The following is a 17,109-nucleotide window of genomic DNA, read 5'->3' as shown; positions in this document are numbered from 1 at the left end:
TGTTCATTGACCCACTTTTAAATAAAAATGCAACGAATCGTTACACACTCACGTTTATGGTTCCGAAAAGTAATTTAAATAAAATAAATTTGTAGATTAAATTTATAAAACATTAAATCGATACTTTCTATTAATCTCAATGCAGGGTGGAGATTCATAAGATTGTTAGTTTCTGAAATCATCACCACTTTGTATAGTTAATTATATTAATTATAATATTCTCTATTCTTTCTCTGTTCATAATCGGTGTGGAATCAAAGCCAAGGGGGTTAAAAGTTATTTATTTTTTAAGAAACAACCGTCAAAGTTTGGCCTTAAGTTATCGGACTTTCTCAAGACTGGCATTTTTAAGTTAATGAAGATGCAATACAGATGGAATAATATTCTTTTTTGATGCCTACGCATTAGATATAACAAACCAAACTAACTCAACAGTTGTACAATTAAAAACACTAAATATAGCATCTAGAATTCACAATTAAAACTAAACAGTTGCATAATTAAAATATTCTTTCTACTTTGCATCTTTATTAACTTCAAAAACTAGCCTTACAAATGCCCTATATCTTAGGGCGAAACATTGGCGGTTGTTTAAAAAAAAAAAGAATAATATACCCTGATGGTGACGAGCAGGAATTAATGTATCTTTCATAATAAAAAAAAAGCTGAGCTTGGTCGTTTACTTCAAAACCCATTAGATCCGCTAACCGTAAGAGGTCTATACAAACAAAAATACCGCAACAGTAATTAGCGAATTTCGACTCGACCTGATTTAGAATTCTTAAAGTGGAGATTTTATTAAAATATTTACACATTCGCACGCAATCTATAATTTTCAAAGGAATGTCCATGTAAGCAGTTTATGTAACTCGTACACAATCACAAAAGCCAACGTACAACGATGATTAAAAAGAATGTAAACGCGTATGAAACATACTTTTAAAAAAGAATGGCAAAAAAACACGTAATTCCTATCTTTAGATCGTTTCTAATACCGGGATTTGAAACGGCTTTTTCTTAAATCCGTTTATTATTCTGAAATTTTGAATAAAAAATTACTTGCCAACCAATAAATTAGATAAACAATTTTGTCCCCCAGAAAAACATTACACAGAAAATCTATGTACATCATCGTGAATAAAAATAAAGAATATCTTCGAAAACTTAATAGTCCTAAAGATTTAAACAGTTCTTGTAATTTTGTAGACACAGTTATTTAAGATTCCTTGAAACTTTGGGAAATTGTACGGCTTTTATCATCTTAATAAGATTACAACAAAACAATCTCATTTGTACACTAACGAGTAAGTGTTATGCAGCATAATAAAAGATGCTTTTCTTCAATAACTTAATGTTTATTTATTGGTGTCTTTATCTGTACTAGGTATCAGTTTAATAAAATCATCGAATATTTCTAGAAAAACAGTCATTATAGATCTAATTTATGTGACATTTAGATTAAAATGTGTTTGAAGACAATCACCATATGAGAGTGTATTGTGAATAGATTTAGTAAGGGGTTAAAACCGTTAAGCCAGATCATACTTTGGCCACATACAGAGAAATTCAAAAGGGACCGAGAAACAGTCGCCAGTTAGAATAGACAGGAAGGTAGTAAAGCAGAGGGTGATGATAAACAACATTCTACCGACTGTGAAGTATCATTATCGTATCTGGTTTGTCACCCTCCGACCCCTTTTCACTGCTGAAGCAGTCATGCAATTAATCGAATTTTTAAGTCTCTCTTTGAACATTATTTGGCAGGCTTCCATCGTATAGATTAACCTACAACGTTTAGTAAACTTTGAATTATACAGAATGTTTATTTAAATGCATTTTAATATATTATCGTGCAATAAGAAAATATTCAAAACTAATATTAATAGGTACAATACGCTTAATAACGTAACAAAATTTTAATCACCGAAAAGGTATAATACTTTTGAATGTGTTATATGAGAAATTACAAAAAAAATTAGCATTTTTTTAATTATTTGTAAAATACTACAATTTGTCGAAACAAAAAATTAAATATAAGTCAATTTATGCCCAAAATTGAAGTTAAATCGAATTTATTATTAATATCTCCGTATATTAGGTACTTCTAAAACTATTTTATTGAAAATGTATACCACATTTACTATTTTCACTTCATAAATTGTTTTAACTAATCATCTTTTCATCCCTCTTACATACTGTTTATTTTAAACGGGGTCAATAACCTACGTAGAATCAATCAATGGTTACTACGAATACTATAGTAACGTTTATGAATGAAACCGTAAAGCGGCCATTAAAAATTTCATTCAAAAATTCAATTGCAATAGTGATTTTTTAGTTTTGGCGTTTGCACTACTGCATACCTACCTGAGTGACAGTTTCGAATGACGTTTATACTTTAACAGTTTAATTTGTTAGTTTTTGTTAATTTATTATCATTTATAAACCAAATTATGGCAAATGACGTACAATGTCTGTGAATATATTTAGTTTAAAATGTTGTTGACTATTTATAGCCAGTAGTCATATAGAAATAAGAAAGATATAAAAGTCACAGCAATCAAGAATCGATTCTAAACAGCCAGACTCAGAACATATCCTCTTTTATTAATTATTCCTGTAAGTAAAACGAGAAATTTGAGGTTCATTGTATTTACAAGTAATATTTTTTAATGATGCTACATGTAGAAATTTATTTAAGATCTAAATTAAGTACTTCTCATTTCTCAAACCGGAACAAACATGTGATTAGAGTTTGGGTATAACATGTAGAAATACATGTATTTTAGGAAGAAAATGCATTTACTTAATATCGATTATTTATTTATCTTATCAATTAAAAACACCTACAAATAGACGAACATGCTATTCGACAAGATAAATACGTTTTCTCAGTACTCCATCACAAACATTGTTTACATTCAATTCCGAAAACTAGCTGGGATTGTACATGATTTACTGCACAAGTTTTCGGAGATTTCTCTTAAATCTGTTCGATCTTGGCCTGATGTAAATATTTGGATAATATCTACGGAAATTCGAAAAACTATTGGTTAAATTTACCTTAAAACCTATCGGCGATATGGAAGGAAGTATATCAGATGCCGCAGTATTTTAAATTTAGAATTTATTTATTTTATACCGACATCCAACAAAGCTGTGAACACGATGTAATTTGTTCACATTCTCACTGGGAACTTGCGGTTATACTCAATAACTTAATGCTAATCTTCTGATTTACTAAGTAAGATGGGCCATGTACCTAATTGTTCGATTTAATTATTAATAATCAGTTGAATGTGTAACGTGTTACTTTGTTTTTTTTCCAAAGAATATGATTATAATTGGTAAGTATTTAATAATTTATAATAAAATATTCCATGAAAGTAATTGCTTTGGGTTTGTAGCTCATTTGTAAAAAGAATTGTTTCAAGAGAAAGGAAAAATGAAGATATTCGTAACGTCAATGTCTAGAATTCATTACACAAATCAGTACTGCCCTACACTTGATGAACTGCATTTTAATTCAATTCCCTGGTACAAAAGGTATACAGTAGGGTATGGTATATTCGCTGTAAGCATTATACAGGTAAAAAAAAACTAACATAAACTATAATATATTTTATGGAAGCTTCTCTTTTAGGTAATATTTTATCTTACTTCAACCCCTTCTACAGCTAGATTGTTGCGATTTGAACCCAATCAGCAATTCGAAATTTGGCGATTTATTTCATACATGTTTTTACATACAAGTTGGGGTCACTTAGCATTAAATATAATCGTCCAGTGCTTTTTTGCCATAGCTTTGGAGAAAATTCAAGGAAGTTTACGAGTTTTAGTAGTTTATTTCGTTGGGGGAATCACTGGAGCCCTGAATGCAGCATGTATGAGTCCTGATGTTGTTGTTGGGGCTTCAGCTGGGTCATATTCTCTTCTGTTATCTCATATGTCACACATTCTTTTGGTAATTATCTTTATTTTTATAATTCACAAGTATCAAATTTTGTATGTTTCATTGCAGAATTATGAAAATACAAAGCATAAAATATTGCGCTGTACTGCAGTTGGGCTTATTGTAATTACCGACGTTTTTTATGGGATAGGCCATTTACAATTTCGTCACGAACCCATTATCTCATGGGGTGCCCACCTTGGTGGGGCCATAACAGGCCTGTTTTTGGGTTTAACCATATTTAAACCACAAGAGTTAATGCCTAATAAAAACATGTATGTTAGGACCTTGTTTTGGTTGGGTATTGTTATGTATGCAATATTACTTATAATTCTCGTTATAATTAATTACAAAATAAAAAAGTGTACTCCTCCACACTTGGTACATGAAAAAAACATGTACAGTTGTTAAAAACAACGAAATAATTATTAATCCAGGTAAATGGGGCACAAGTAACACAAATTTATATATGATTTTGAAATAAATTGCAAAACTGCACACTTTTATTTAATTTTTATTCTTTCAGAAGATTATCGAGGTTCAGCAAATTAATAAGACTGAATTAGTTTGGGATTCCAATAACTGAACGCTTCTTAAAACCCACCTACACCACCCACGCAATCTAGCCTAACGTCATGAAGTCGTGAAGGAAAAGAAGAATAACTGTCACTTTTAATAACACAAAAGTTAGGTTAGCTGTTATCAGGACGTGTAAAAATTATCTGGAGAGCAATAAACAAAAACAATGCGAATCACTTGAACTGCATCAGAGTTATAATATGTTACGCAGCATTTATCTGACAAGTATCGTTCAAAATGTTTAGTAAAGGCGAAGACGCAAAGACGTCATTCCTCGAACAGACCAAAGCAGCTCGAGAAGAAAGAGCACTTGAAAAAAAGAAGGAACAATCGGCTGTATTATTACAAGCTCATATCCGGGGATGGCTTGCAAGAATAAAATTCACGAATTATATACTGTAAGTAATCATTTCTAGCTGCTGTTGAGACTATTGTTGTGTTTATCTTTTAGAAACGATTTTGATGTTATTGTTCCTGATGTACCCGAAGATAAAGTAAATTTAACGTCTTTTACTCCCAGTATTGAGATCTATCAAAAGGTCAGGCTATTTTTGTTAATATGGAAAAAAGAAAGAGACAAGGAGAGATTTGCAAAACTCTGCAGGTATATGATAGCATCACTTGATAGCAATTCACCGAAATACAGCTATGTTGGAATAGCTTTGAACAAAAACCATGTGATACATTGGATCTCACATATGAATGATATCCTGTGGAAATGTTGTGATTATTTAGATGACTTAAAGCCAGAATATGCTAGTGACATGAAATTTGTCTTATTATACTTACACATGTTGGTATCTTTTACAAGTACAAGCACTTGGGTAATTTTGAAAAATAAGAACATAGAACAATTCAAGCCTGGCATGAGTAAATTTTGTGCAAATTTTATGGGACAGCTTTTTCATAGAGGATTTTATTTAACTCTTAAGGTAAATGATAGCTGTAGCAAGATGAATAAGTTAAAGTGTTATAATTTTATTGTACTTTCAGGGTCTTTTAATTAAGGGATTGAGTAGATTAAGAATTGTTTTTAAGGCAGCATCCTTGTCAGCAATTATTACTTTAGCTTTAAGACCACTTATTGCCGCAGACTTTTCTGACAAATTTATGACCATGTTTTTAATACAAATATTATCCGTGCCTGGTATTATTCAACATTTACAAACAGTGACACCAGACGTAAGTACATATTTTTTTAAACTGTATTATTATTTACCTGTAAAATTGATTACATTATTATTTTCTAATGTTTTCATTGTTTTAATTATATTCTTATTCATAGTTAGAAAGTGCAATTTTTATGTTTCTTTTTAATTTCAGAGTATTACAGTTTTAGTAACAAATAAAATTTTTCTAAGAAGCATTGAACTTTTATCTAATCAGCAAGCAATGAGAATAGTTTTTAATACACTTGAAGGAAACTATGCACTTTGTCTCCTTGCAAATATAACACAATTAGGATATATAGAAAGAGACACTACATTGAAGGAAATCTGTTTTCCTTCATTTACAGTATGTATTCTAAAAATCAAAAGGGAAAATAGTAAATGATGCAATTTTTTTATAAGGTAGTTGTCACGGGTCTACTAGAGAGTTGTCAACATTATGTTGTTGTAAAACAGTCAAATTTGACCCATTGGCATCCAGTTTTAGGATGGTTTGCTCAACCAATGGATTCAGCACTTCATGCAGCAATTCCTCATGTAAAAATGCAACTTCATCTGTTATGGAATTCAGAAATAGTTAACATTCTTTTGGGTACTTACCTTTCAAACCTGGGAGTGAATTTTTACACCTCAAATTTTTTACAGGAAAATTTTTATCATCTCTGGTGAAGAACTTGGAAGCACCTCATGCTCCAGGAGGTTCTTCAGGACACAGCAATCATTTTTCAGGGACAAATTTTCTGAGAAGAGCTCTCGATTCAAGGGTTAATAAAACAAACACTCAAAAGAGCTACAGATCTCTCGGCAGTCCTGAAGTACACAGAGTAGTATTGATGTGTTCCTTATACCATACAGCTTTACACACTTTAACCCAGTTGAAATTAGACATATTAACTGGTAAAGGTTTTCTCTTTTTTGCATTTCCTTCAATTTAATAAAATTAAAAATCTATTTTTATTTTAGGTTTGTGCTATAGAGATAGGTTTCTTTATGATCTCTGGTTATTTTTATGTTCCCTTGGACCAAATTGTGGCTTAAAGACTTTTTTAGATCATCTAGCTGTTAATACCAAATGTACTGCACCTGAGTTCCAAATGCTACAACTTTTTTCTGATTGTATGACCCATTATGTGACGTAAGAATGTTTTTACATTTTAAAATAATTAGTATTTTTAATTTTTCGTCGTAATTGCAGAATTTTAGATGACATGGAATTGTATGAGCAGCAAAACCCTTTCAAACTCAGCGATTTTGTTATCTTATCCAATTTTCTCAATATTTTCCTTTACAAAATAGTTATAGGAAGTTTAATAGGTAAACAATTTTTATCGTTAATCAAATTCTTATTGTGTGGTATACATATGTGTATGTTTGTTCCAGATTTGAAGTCTATTCAAAGTAATCAACTTTTCCAGTCCCTTCACACATTACTAATTGTGCTGTACAAAAGGGATTGTAGAAGAAGATACACACCTCTTGGACATTGGCTAATTAAGGAAATCAAAGTCTCTTCATTCATGGTTGATTTAGAAAAAGGACGGAGAGCACAGCAAATCTTACTGCAGACGATGCCTCATATTATACCACATGAAGATAGAGTTAGACTATTCCGAAAATACATTATTAATGAGAAAACGGTTTTAGGGCTGACAGAATCTGCATGTGCTTCTCCTCAGTCAACACTTATTACCGTCCACAGGTAAGAAAATTAGTGAGAGAGAAAATACTTTACACAATGTCTGTTTATAATCTAGATCTCGAATAGTTGAGGACGGTTACCGCCAACTGGCTCTTATCCTTCCTCAAAATCTTAAAGGTGTTATTCGTGTACGTTTTATTAACGAACAAGGTTTAGACGAGGCTGGTATTGACCAAGATGGAGTATTTAAAGAATTCCTTGAAGAAAGCATTAAAAAGGTCTTTGACCCAGGACTAAATCTTTTTAAAATAACCAGTGAAGAGCGTTTATATCCCTCTCCCACGTCCTATTTACAAGAAAATCACTTGCAACTGTTTGAATTTGTTGGTAGGATGTTAGGAAAGGCTGTGTACGAAGGGATCGTGGTCGACGTGCCCTTTGCGTCTTTTTTTTTAAGTCAAGTTCTGGGCCAAACTGCGCAGGCTTTGTACAGTTGTGTGGATGAACTACCATCTCTAGATGCCGATCTTTATAGGAGCTTAAACTATATTAAACACTATGAAGGAGATGTGTCCGAGTTGGACCTTTCCTTTACTGCAGATGAAGATTGTTTGGGAAAACTAGTCACCCACGAACTGATACCTGGAGGAAAAGCCGTATCAGTTACCAACGACAATAAGTAAGTGGTCTTGACATTAACATATTAAAAAGTTTGGCTAATGAACGCTAGGTAAATTACAGAATAAATTACATTCATCTAATGGCTCACTTTCGAATGCATGTTCAAATTAAAGACCAGACAGCGGCTTTTATAAGAGGTTTCAGGTCCATTATAAGTCCTGAATGGTTATCGTTATTTTCAACCCCAGAGGTAATTTATAATAGAAGTTTTCAAGAAAGGTTATAGCTTAAGCATTAAATTAAATTATTTTTAGCTTCAACGTTTAATTTCGGGCGATAATGTTCCACTAGATTTAAAAGATTTAAGAAAACACACACAATATTACGGGGGTTTCCATGACTCTCACAGGGTCGTTAATTGGCTCTGGGATATACTTGATAAAGACTTTTCAGATGAAGAGAAGGGAATGTTCCTTAAGGTATAATGAAATTAAAAGTACATTTCTAGTAGTTTTCTTGACACTTTTTATAAACTGAAAACTTATTTCAGTTTGTAACAAGTTGCTCGAAGCCCCCTTTGTTAGGTTTTGCCCATCTGGAACCGCCCTTTTCCATTAGATGTGTTGAAGTTGGAGATGATGAGGATACGGGAGACACAATTGGTAAGAAACGATTTACATAATATAAAATATTTTTTTTGTTTGTGTAATTATTAAACGATTATAAACAGGCAGTGTTATTCGTGGGTTTTTCACTATAAGAAAGAAAGACCCGCAAAATCGTTTGCCAACATCTTCCACGTGCTTTAATCTTCTCAAATTGCCAAATTACCAAAAGAAAAGTACACTTCGTGAAAAGTTAAGATATGCAGTCTCGTGCAATACAGGATTTGAATTGTCTTGATTCTCCTTTTTCTGTATTATTGCCGATTATTGTATGTACTTTAATGAATGTGATATATTAATTAATTTTATTATTATTACAACGTTAATTTATCTTTATGACCATGCATGCATATTGATCAGTTTTCATGTTTTGTTTAGTAGTACAAATTAAAAGTTTGCATAAACTGGTAAGTTTCTAAAACTAGCATATCACTTTTATATTATTATACATTTATATAAATAAACAAAACTTGTAAGGATTTACATGTGTACATGGGTACTAATGAAACTGTGAAAATTTTATTTTATTATGCCCAAAAATCAAACCCTATGCCAATACATTATTAATTTGGTAATTGTTTGTTTTAATTTCCTTTACAAATTAAACAATTTATGAACGAACAAAGAACAATTAATTACTGAAATGAGTATCAAATAGAGATTCAAGCAATTAAAACATATTAATATTAAACTAAAGATTTAAACTGTGTCTGATTCTTTATTGATTTTGTAATTTATTGTGCTTAACTTGCTTTTTAATTGATTGAAGAATTGGCATTTAAATGATGATTAAATAATGAGATATTTAGAAAAATTGCTATTTTCAACAGAGCAATGAAGAAAAAAATATTAATGGGCTTTTAGAGTTAATAACTAATTAAATTTTACGCGTTATAAATGTGATATGGGTTGCATATAAACTTTATCGAAATACGAATAAATTGAAATGTAAGATTGGTTGCATATACTAGTAGGAAATTTGTCTTATTTAAATTTCATTTAAGTAGTCAGCTGTTATAAACCAAAACGCGCAGACGCAACTGTTCGGTAACTTCAAAATCCGCTTTCGGCTTACTTCGCTTTCAGTTTCCTTCTGAATGGGGCAGGTTGTGTTTGTGCTGTGCGTGCTACACAAAAACATAGTCCTTTTAACTTATTCTTTTGTGTCGTTTCCTTTTCGCAAAGTGCAATTTCTACAACAATCGTAACAAGAGAACTGTGATAATAGAAAGTAACTCGATAAAAGAAACCGTGACCTGTCGTAGACGCTGAATTTGACGCCATGCAAGATCGAACGATCTTATCAGTTGTTTTGCGATTTTAAGGAGACCTAACACCAATTAGAATTTTTCGTTTTGTGGTTAGTGCCTAGCTAGATTCTAATAGAAAAGGAAAATAAAGTAATGCACGCATAAACATACGTTCGAGGAAACAGCCGAAGTGGTTAATTGCAAACTTGATACATCGAGGTCACCTCTTCCTTATCCAAACAAAAAGAGAACCCGTTCACACATACACTTAACCGAAACTGGATGATTGTGTTTTATATACCGTGAATTCACGTTATTAGTGAGTGCTTTTGAGCTAAACAGGCTGAACAATTTTCTGTGTCAGATTAGGAACATTATGCTTAAATAAACTCAGCATTTGTCACTACTGTGTAACCTTTAGCTTAACCAGGTTAATTATCATTGCTACACTATTACAATTACCATATATCGCTAAGCAGGGTAAAAATAAGGACGTTTCATAGGAAGCAAGAGTTTTCACGAATTCAATATCGGTCGGTCCGAGAATTACAAGTTACGGTGGTTTCGTGTGATGCGGTTAAATTAAATCTTTCGAACTGGTGCAGTATTTCATGGCTGTGGTCGGCCCCAGCCGCCACTCAAGAGTGTCCATGTCTGTGTCGATGAGCCTGATGCAAGGAGCAGCGGGCCCCACGGCGGGGGGACAGCAGGGTGGCCTGCATGCAGCGCAGCCCTATTACCACCCTCAACATGCCGCCGCTCCCGCCCATACACAGGAGCAGGTCCAGCCCGATCGGCCCATCGGATATGGTGCTTTTGGTGTTGTCTGGTAAGCTCTCAAAAAGCTGTCCTTGAGTAGTTTTTCTTCGTCTTTTACATCAACAATTTCGTATCTTGACAATATTTTACAAAGTAAGATGAATATTTTTAGCCAATTTTCTAATTGAAAAATGCGAATAAATTGATTATAAAATCGTTTTTATTGCGTAGACTGGGACATATATCCTGCAGAACCAGGTTCACAGTCCCGACACACTCACAAATACTGGAAATTTACTTGCTCCCTTCATAGGGAACTTTATAAAAATTTTAACTAAATGTTTGACAAACTTTGACATATTTTGCTCCATATGGTTTACGTGCTTATCACTTTTATAAAATAATTTAGACAATCAAGTAGGTAAGCGTTTTCACCCTTTGTCCCATTTTCTTTTCATATTTGTACTGTTTGGTGTTGTGTCAAAATTTTTAGTAGGTACATTATATAAAACAAACTATAATACAATAATGTCGTGTTCGTGCCAAGAAAATGATAATGAAAAGGATAATTTCCTACCATTTCCTGCACATTTCTCCACACTTGCGTTACACGCCGGTCAAGAACCGGAAAGATGGAATTCTTTATGTGTTACGCCGGCTTTAGTGTTATCAAGTATATATAAACAGCTGAGTCCTGTTGAAAGGACCCCCTATTTTTATGGTCGCATGGACAATCCTACCAGGGATGTTTTGGAGGACTGTTTGGCCGCTCTTCACAACGCCAAGCATTGCATTGTTTTCTCGTCAGGTTTAGGGGCTGTTTGTTGCCTGCTGGGTCTCCTACAAACGGGAGATCACATCTTGTGCGGGGATGACATGTATGGCGGTACTGCTAACACATTTTCAACGGTTGGAGGCTCGTTTGGGATGAAAGTCAGTTTTGTGGATTCTGCAAATCCCCAAGAATTTTTGGAAGGCATAAAGCCAAACACAAAAATGATTTTTGCAGAAACTCCTACAAACCCCTGCATGAAAGTGATCGATATTCGTTTGCTAGCGAAAGTAGCCAAAAGAAACAAGTTGATGTTGGTTATTGATAACACGGTAGCTTCCTGTTACTTGCAACAACCATTGTCGTTTGGGGCCGATATTGTCATTTCCTCGTTATCTAAATACTATAACGGTCACTCGGATTCTGTTATGGGTGCGTTAATATTTAACAACACCGAACTTAACTCTAAACTTCGAATAATACGATCGCTCTTGGGTAGTACACCTTCTCCATTTGATTGTTATCAAGTTAACAGAGGCTTGAAAACTTTGGGTTTGCGAATGAAACGGCATTCGTCGAACGGTTTAGCTATTGCAAAATATTTGAACAGCCACTCGAAAGTCGAACGTGTGCTACATCCCGGGCTTCCCTGTCATCCGCAGCACGAAGTGGCCAGGAGACAAATGTCAGGACATAGCGGAGTCTTTTCTTTCTATTTGAAAGGGTTCGAGGACGATTGCAAAAGGTTCTTGAAGAGTTTAAGGTATTTCACGCCTGCCGTTAGTTTCGGCGGAACTGTTAGTTTAATAAATATGCCAAACACTACGACGCACGCTTGTGTCCCACCAGAGCGGAAAAGGAAGGTGGGAATCACGGAAAATATGATCAGGATTTCCGTTGGTATTGAGAACATAGAAGATCTTATGGAAGATTTAAAATGGGCCCTGGATGGCTGCGGATGTTGCTCTTCAACCGCGCAATAAAAAATATTTTATTTATTATAATTATAAGTAGCTGAAATTATGTTGACATTTACGTTTTTCATACACAAATGTCACTTTGTAATCATACAATATACACAAGTCAAAATTTTAGTTATGTTAATAAAGAAATTAATGTAATACAATAGGTAAACAAATTAAGTAAAAAAATAATGAGATCCGCACAAGCGCGTTTTAACAGTACTGTTAGAGAAGATGAAAACGGCGAATTCCAAGTTGCCTTGCCCAAACACTTTGCCACAACAGCTATACATTACTATCATGAGCCGGAAAATTGGAGTGCCCTGGCTGTCGCGCCACCTCTAGTTACAGCGAGTGCGTTTAAACAAAATTTGGATTTATGTGGTTCGCCCCATCGTAACAATCCCACCCGAGAAGTTTTCGAGAAATCATTAGGCGCTCTGTATCAGGCAAAATACTGTTTTGCCTTCTCTTCGGGAATGTCAGCTGTCACTGCTGTAATGGCCTTGTTAAAATCTGGTGAACATATTGTCTGCGGCGACGATCTTTACGGTGGCACAGTAGGACTCTTTAACAAAATCTGCCCTTCCTTTGGTGTTTCGGTTACGTATGTGGATCCGACAGTTTGCGAAATCACCAAAAATATTAAACCAAATACTCGCATGGTGTACATTGAATCTCCAACGAATCCATGTTTAAAAGTAGTTGATATTGCCGCAGTTAGCAAAATAACTAAACAGCGAAAACTAATACTAGCCGTTGATAATTCAACACCAAGTTGTTATTTGCAATTCCCGTTCAGCCTTGGTGCAGATGTTGCTGTGGATTCGCTCACTAAATACGTCAACGGACATTTTGATGTGATAATGGGGGCCGTTGCTACCAACTCTCCTGACATAGCGGAGAAGATTCATACCCTTCAAATCCTCATGGGTACTGCTGCCCCGCCGTTCGACTGCTTTCTCTGTTTGAGGAGTCTGAAGGCTATGTCCCTCCGGGTAAAAAGACAATCGCTAAACAATCTTGAATTGGCAAAATATTTAGAAGGTCATCCAAAAGTGGCAAAAGTTCTACATCCGGCATTAAAATCGCATCCCCAACACGAACTTGCTTTAAAGCAGATGGCAGGTCACAGTGGTCTCTTGACCATTTATCTGAAAGGAAGCGGCGACGAAGCAAAGAGATTTGTGCAAAGTTTGAAACTGTTTCGCTTGGCGGTGAGTTTCGGTGGCATTGAAAGTCTTATACAGATACCCTCCTTGATGACTCATACAGATGTGCCTAAAGAGCAAATGGATAAACTTGGCATTACGGATACCATGATACGGATCAATGTCGGACTTGAAAATATCGAAGATTTAATCGAAGACATGGAGGTAGCTTTAAATAAACTGTAATTTTCGTATTAACAAAAATCTGAATTTTATAATTTCATTAAACATTTCCAAAATGTTTGGCTTATTATTGTTTTTTCTTATTCAAACTTGAAAATTTATTGTACCTACTCCAAATATCTCGAATAAATCACAGGAGGCGCGTTAACCAATCGCACATTTGTGACACATGTGACTTTTCAAAATTGTCAAACTATTTTATTATCCTCGAAATATCTTTTTTGCCCAATGCCCTGTGAATGTTGTAAAGGTAATGCTCCCGGGGATTTTCGCGATGTTCTAAAAGATACGCCGTCGAGTAACAATTGTACAAGATGCACTTCTGGATTTCTTCGTGCATTGCCCAGTCATTTTTCCACATTCGCCATCCATGCTGGACAGGAGCCAGAGAATTGGAACACACTGTGCGTTACTCCTGCAGTAGTGACTTCGGCAGTTTATAAACAGTCGAAACTGAGAGCCAAATCCGAATTCGAACAAATTTGCAATCCAACTAGAGCGGTCCTGCAAGAATGCTTGAAAGCACTGTACTCCTGCAAATACTGTTTTTGCTTTACAACGGGCATGGCGGCCATTTATTCCTGTCTAGGCCTTGTCCGATCCGGGGAACACATTATTTGCAGCGGAGACCTCTACTACTGCGGTACCAGGCAGTTGATGGACGTAGTGGCATCGGCATATAACATACAAGTCACTTACGTGGATCAAACCAATATCAATGAATTCGAGAAGAAGATAAAATCTACCACCCGAATTATTTTTGTCGAGAGTCCGTCCATCCCGCTAATGAAATTGGTAGATATCACGGCATTGGGCAAAATTACTAAAAAGAAAAAAATTTATCTCATTGTCGACAATACCGTCGTTACACCTTATTTTCAAAATCCTTTTCAATATTGTGCAGATGTAGTGGTGGATTCCCTGTCAAAAGGTACCGGTGGTCATAACGACTGCTTGGCAGGATCAGTTTGTACAAACAACCACAAAATTGCTACTCAGATTAGAAGTTTGCAACAAACGATGGGCTCTGCTATTCCACCTTTCGATGCTTATATGATAAATCGTAGTTTGAAAACTTTGATGTTCCGAATGCATCGTATACTTGATAATGCCATGGAAATTGCCAAATTCCTCAAAAGCCATTCAAAAGTGGACAAACTGTTTTATCCCGGACATCCTTCTCATCCTCAGTACAATCTTGCTAAGATGCAAATGTCCGGTTGCGGAGGACTTATATGTGCTTACATAAAAGGTTCTCCTGACGACGTCAGAAGATTCGCCAGTAAACGGCAATATTTCGTTCTGGCTACTGGTTTTGGAGGAGTTACAAGTACGATTGAGGTGCCTGCCACAATGAGTTATGCCTCTATGCCCGACGAAATGAAAGAACAGATGTGTATCACACCTAAAATGGTGTTGATTTCAGTCGGAATCGAAAATGTCGAAGATTTAATAGAGGATCTCACCTTAGGATTAGAAAAAATTGGTGGCACGGTTGGATGTTGTAAATGAACAATGTCGACATAAGAGAATGAAATAAAAATAGCAAATTAAATTATGTATCTTAAATATTCTTTACAGGAATGTCAAATTGGTTCATCATCATAAGGACGTCAGTCCTAAGACTGCTTGGACACGTACCTCCACTCTTTCCTATTCTGAGCTAAACTTCGCATTTCCCTAAAACTAGAACAGCCCACATCCTTAACTATTTGCGAACAGTAATCTAATCTAGGTCTACCTCTACCCCTCTTAACTTTTGTTTTTGCCTCTAATATGTCTCTGACTAGACCTTCATGCCTGAGAAGGTGTCCTACCAACCTATCTCGCCTATTTTTTATTAACTTCCATAGAGTCCTCTCTCCTATTCTTTCTAATACCTCTTCATTTCTAACCTTTTCTACCCACGTTCTCCTCATCATCCGCCTATAACACCACATTTCGAACGCTTCTAACCTTTTCTTTTCCGCCGCGGCTACTGTCCATGTTTCGCACTCGTACAACGCCGTGTTCCAAAGATACACCTTTAACAACCTTTTTCGAATTTCTAAATTAACTATTCGCGAGCATACAAGTAACTTTTTTTTATTAAAGACGACACTACCCTGCGTGCCCTCTACATTATATCCCTACTACTCCTTCCATCCTGACTTATCTGACTTCCTAGCCATCTAAAATCAGCCACTTCTTCTAAATTTTCGTCTCCTATCTTTATATTCGCTCTTTCCCTACTTTTTCTTCCCTTGTATACCAGTATTTTAGTTTTACTTTTATTTATTTTCATATCAATCAAATTGATTGTGGAGAAAATTGAGAAATCCTATTTGATTGTCAAGCGAACTTCTTAAATGCGTACGGGTTAAAAATTATGTTACAAAACGTAAGTGTATAGAGGGTATAATTGTGAAAAGGAGAATTCTAATTTTAATGTGGCCTCGTTGAAAGGACGCTGACTAATTATTTTTTATAGACGATGTCCCAATAGTAGTATTTTTATAAATAGTAGAAAGAACAACGTATGTTTTCTATTTACCAGAAAATTTATTATCCAATGATTGTACATTTAGATAATAATCACCAGCAAGCCCAAATTTAGGGCATAATAATACGGAACGACCTACATTAAAATATAAAATACGTAGTACAAAAAGCACACAATCCTTTTAATCTTGTTCAACAGTTTGTTGGATATAAATATGCTTCAGACAGGAAAATAAATTTACCTATATCACAGGCGAATAAATCGTTGTGGAAAAATGTTAAACTGTCTCTTTTCTGTAACACTTTTATGAGTCGTGGCCAGTTACCTACAAAAGTTTTAAAAGCACTGTCTTTTTAATCATATGGGTACAGTACATGTACCTACAGTCTGCAATTTTTGCATCTGTGAGATGAATTTTTTGCAACGAGGGTAGTGTAATGACAATAATTGTGCCCGAGGGATGTAACAGTCGTGGTCGTTTATGAAAATTTTACATGTTTTGCCGGGATGCGTGTGTAAGTTAACTGCAAAAACCGGGTGAACAACCCGTTATTAGAAAGTCAGTTCTCTTGCCTGTTCTGTTTGGTAAAAAATGGGTGCGGGTTGATCGGGCCAGCTGTTCGGGCAGGTGGTTCGACATCTGCCATATAGAGTCGGGCATTAAAAAGTATCTCTACCACCATACTAAAGACGTGGAAATGCACGAGAGCAACCGACGTTTTGTAATTTTGTAAAAATTCCCAAAAAAGAAAGGGTAAATGTGGCTGATTATACGCCTTTACCAAGAGGTTATCGTAGAGGAAACATGAAGTTGAAAATATGAGCAAGGACCATCTTGTTCAGTTTTCTGATTAGAAATTATAGG

The 17,109-nt window shown here is 34.9% G+C and overlaps 3 protein-coding genes across 9 annotated transcripts in view; all 3 read left to right on the top strand.

Annotated features, from left to right (window-relative positions):
* Positions 1-2,397: 2,397 nt before the first annotated feature.
* On the top strand, positions 2,398-4,569 carry LOC108741736 (protein rhomboid-like). 4 transcript variants are annotated; one of them, XM_018476642.1, is made up of 5 exons: positions 2,398-3,347; positions 3,408-3,589; positions 3,644-3,964; positions 4,022-4,389; positions 4,479-4,569. In XM_018476642.1, exons 2-4 carry the CDS (start codon positions 3,446-3,448, stop codon positions 4,361-4,363), a joined length of 807 nt encoding a protein of 268 aa, XP_018332144.1. In that variant the 5' UTR covers positions 2,398-3,347; positions 3,408-3,445; the 3' UTR covers positions 4,364-4,389; positions 4,479-4,569. The 4 variants fall into 4 exon arrangements, with proteins under 4 accessions (XP_018332144.1, XP_018332146.1, XP_018332145.1 ...); XM_018476644.1 differs by lacking the exon at positions 4,479-4,569 and having other exon boundaries at positions 2,398-2,619; positions 2,790-3,347; positions 4,022-4,444; XM_018476643.1 differs by lacking the exon at positions 4,479-4,569 and having other exon boundaries at positions 2,398-2,619; positions 2,702-3,347; positions 4,022-4,444.
* Positions 4,570-4,620: 51 nt separating this feature from the next.
* The window catches only part of LOC108741734 (ubiquitin-protein ligase E3B), a 65,437-nt gene continuing 52,948 nt past the window's right edge, over positions 4,621-17,109 (top strand). Inside the window, exons 1-14 of one of the 4 annotated variants that reach the window (XM_018476638.2) lie at positions 4,623-4,929; positions 4,983-5,463; positions 5,525-5,713; positions 5,855-6,046; positions 6,103-6,292; positions 6,346-6,597; positions 6,664-6,835; positions 6,896-7,014; positions 7,081-7,399; positions 7,455-8,018; positions 8,081-8,210; positions 8,275-8,439; positions 8,511-8,622; positions 8,691-9,133. In XM_018476638.2, coding sequence (XP_018332140.1) covers positions 4,769-4,929; positions 4,983-5,463; positions 5,525-5,713; positions 5,855-6,046; positions 6,103-6,292; positions 6,346-6,597; positions 6,664-6,835; positions 6,896-7,014; positions 7,081-7,399; positions 7,455-8,018; positions 8,081-8,210; positions 8,275-8,439; positions 8,511-8,622; positions 8,691-8,863 — 3,219 coding nt within the window. In that variant the 5' untranslated portion in view covers positions 4,623-4,768 and the 3' untranslated portion in view covers positions 8,864-9,133. Of the gene's footprint in view, positions 4,930-4,982; positions 5,464-5,524; positions 5,714-5,854; positions 6,047-6,102; positions 6,293-6,345; positions 6,598-6,663; positions 6,836-6,895; positions 7,400-7,454; positions 8,019-8,080; positions 8,211-8,274; positions 8,457-8,510; positions 8,623-8,690; positions 9,134-17,109 lie in introns of those variants that run through there. The other 3 variants (XM_025978585.1, XM_025978586.1, XM_018476639.2) reach the window with 3 other exon arrangements.
* LOC108741735 (putative cystathionine gamma-lyase 2) lies at positions 10,711-13,819 on the top strand. Its single transcript, XM_018476640.1, has one exon. The coding sequence runs from the start codon at positions 11,163-11,165 to the stop codon at positions 12,387-12,389; it is 1,227 nt and encodes a 408-aa protein (XP_018332142.1). The 5' UTR covers positions 10,711-11,162; the 3' UTR covers positions 12,390-13,819.

This window comes from Agrilus planipennis, unplaced genomic scaffold (genome assembly GCF_000699045.2).
Source record: "Agrilus planipennis isolate EAB-ADULT unplaced genomic scaffold, Apla_2.0 scaffold7, whole genome shotgun sequence".
Lineage (NCBI taxonomy): Eukaryota > Metazoa > Arthropoda > Insecta > Coleoptera > Buprestidae > Agrilus > Agrilus planipennis.
The sequence above is the reverse complement of the archived record's forward strand: the minus strand, read 5'-3'. Positions and strand labels throughout refer to the sequence as shown.

Bases quoted from the DNA above. Each gene is read 5' to 3' on its own strand.
- LOC108741736 (XM_018476642.1), top strand. From the start codon at position 3,446: ATGAAGATATTCGTAACGTCAATGTCTAGAATTCATTACACAAATCAG. The intron at 3,590-3,643 runs GTAAAAAAAAAC...CTTCTCTTTTAG, and splicing joins TCGCTGTAAGCATTATACAG to GTAATATTTTATCTTACTTC. The intron at 3,965-4,021 runs GTAATTATCTTT...GTTTCATTGCAG, and splicing joins ATATGTCACACATTCTTTTG to AATTATGAAAATACAAAGCA.
- LOC108741735 (XM_018476640.1), top strand. From the start codon at position 11,163: ATGTCGTGTTCGTGCCAAGAAAATGATAATGAAAAGGATAATTTCCTA.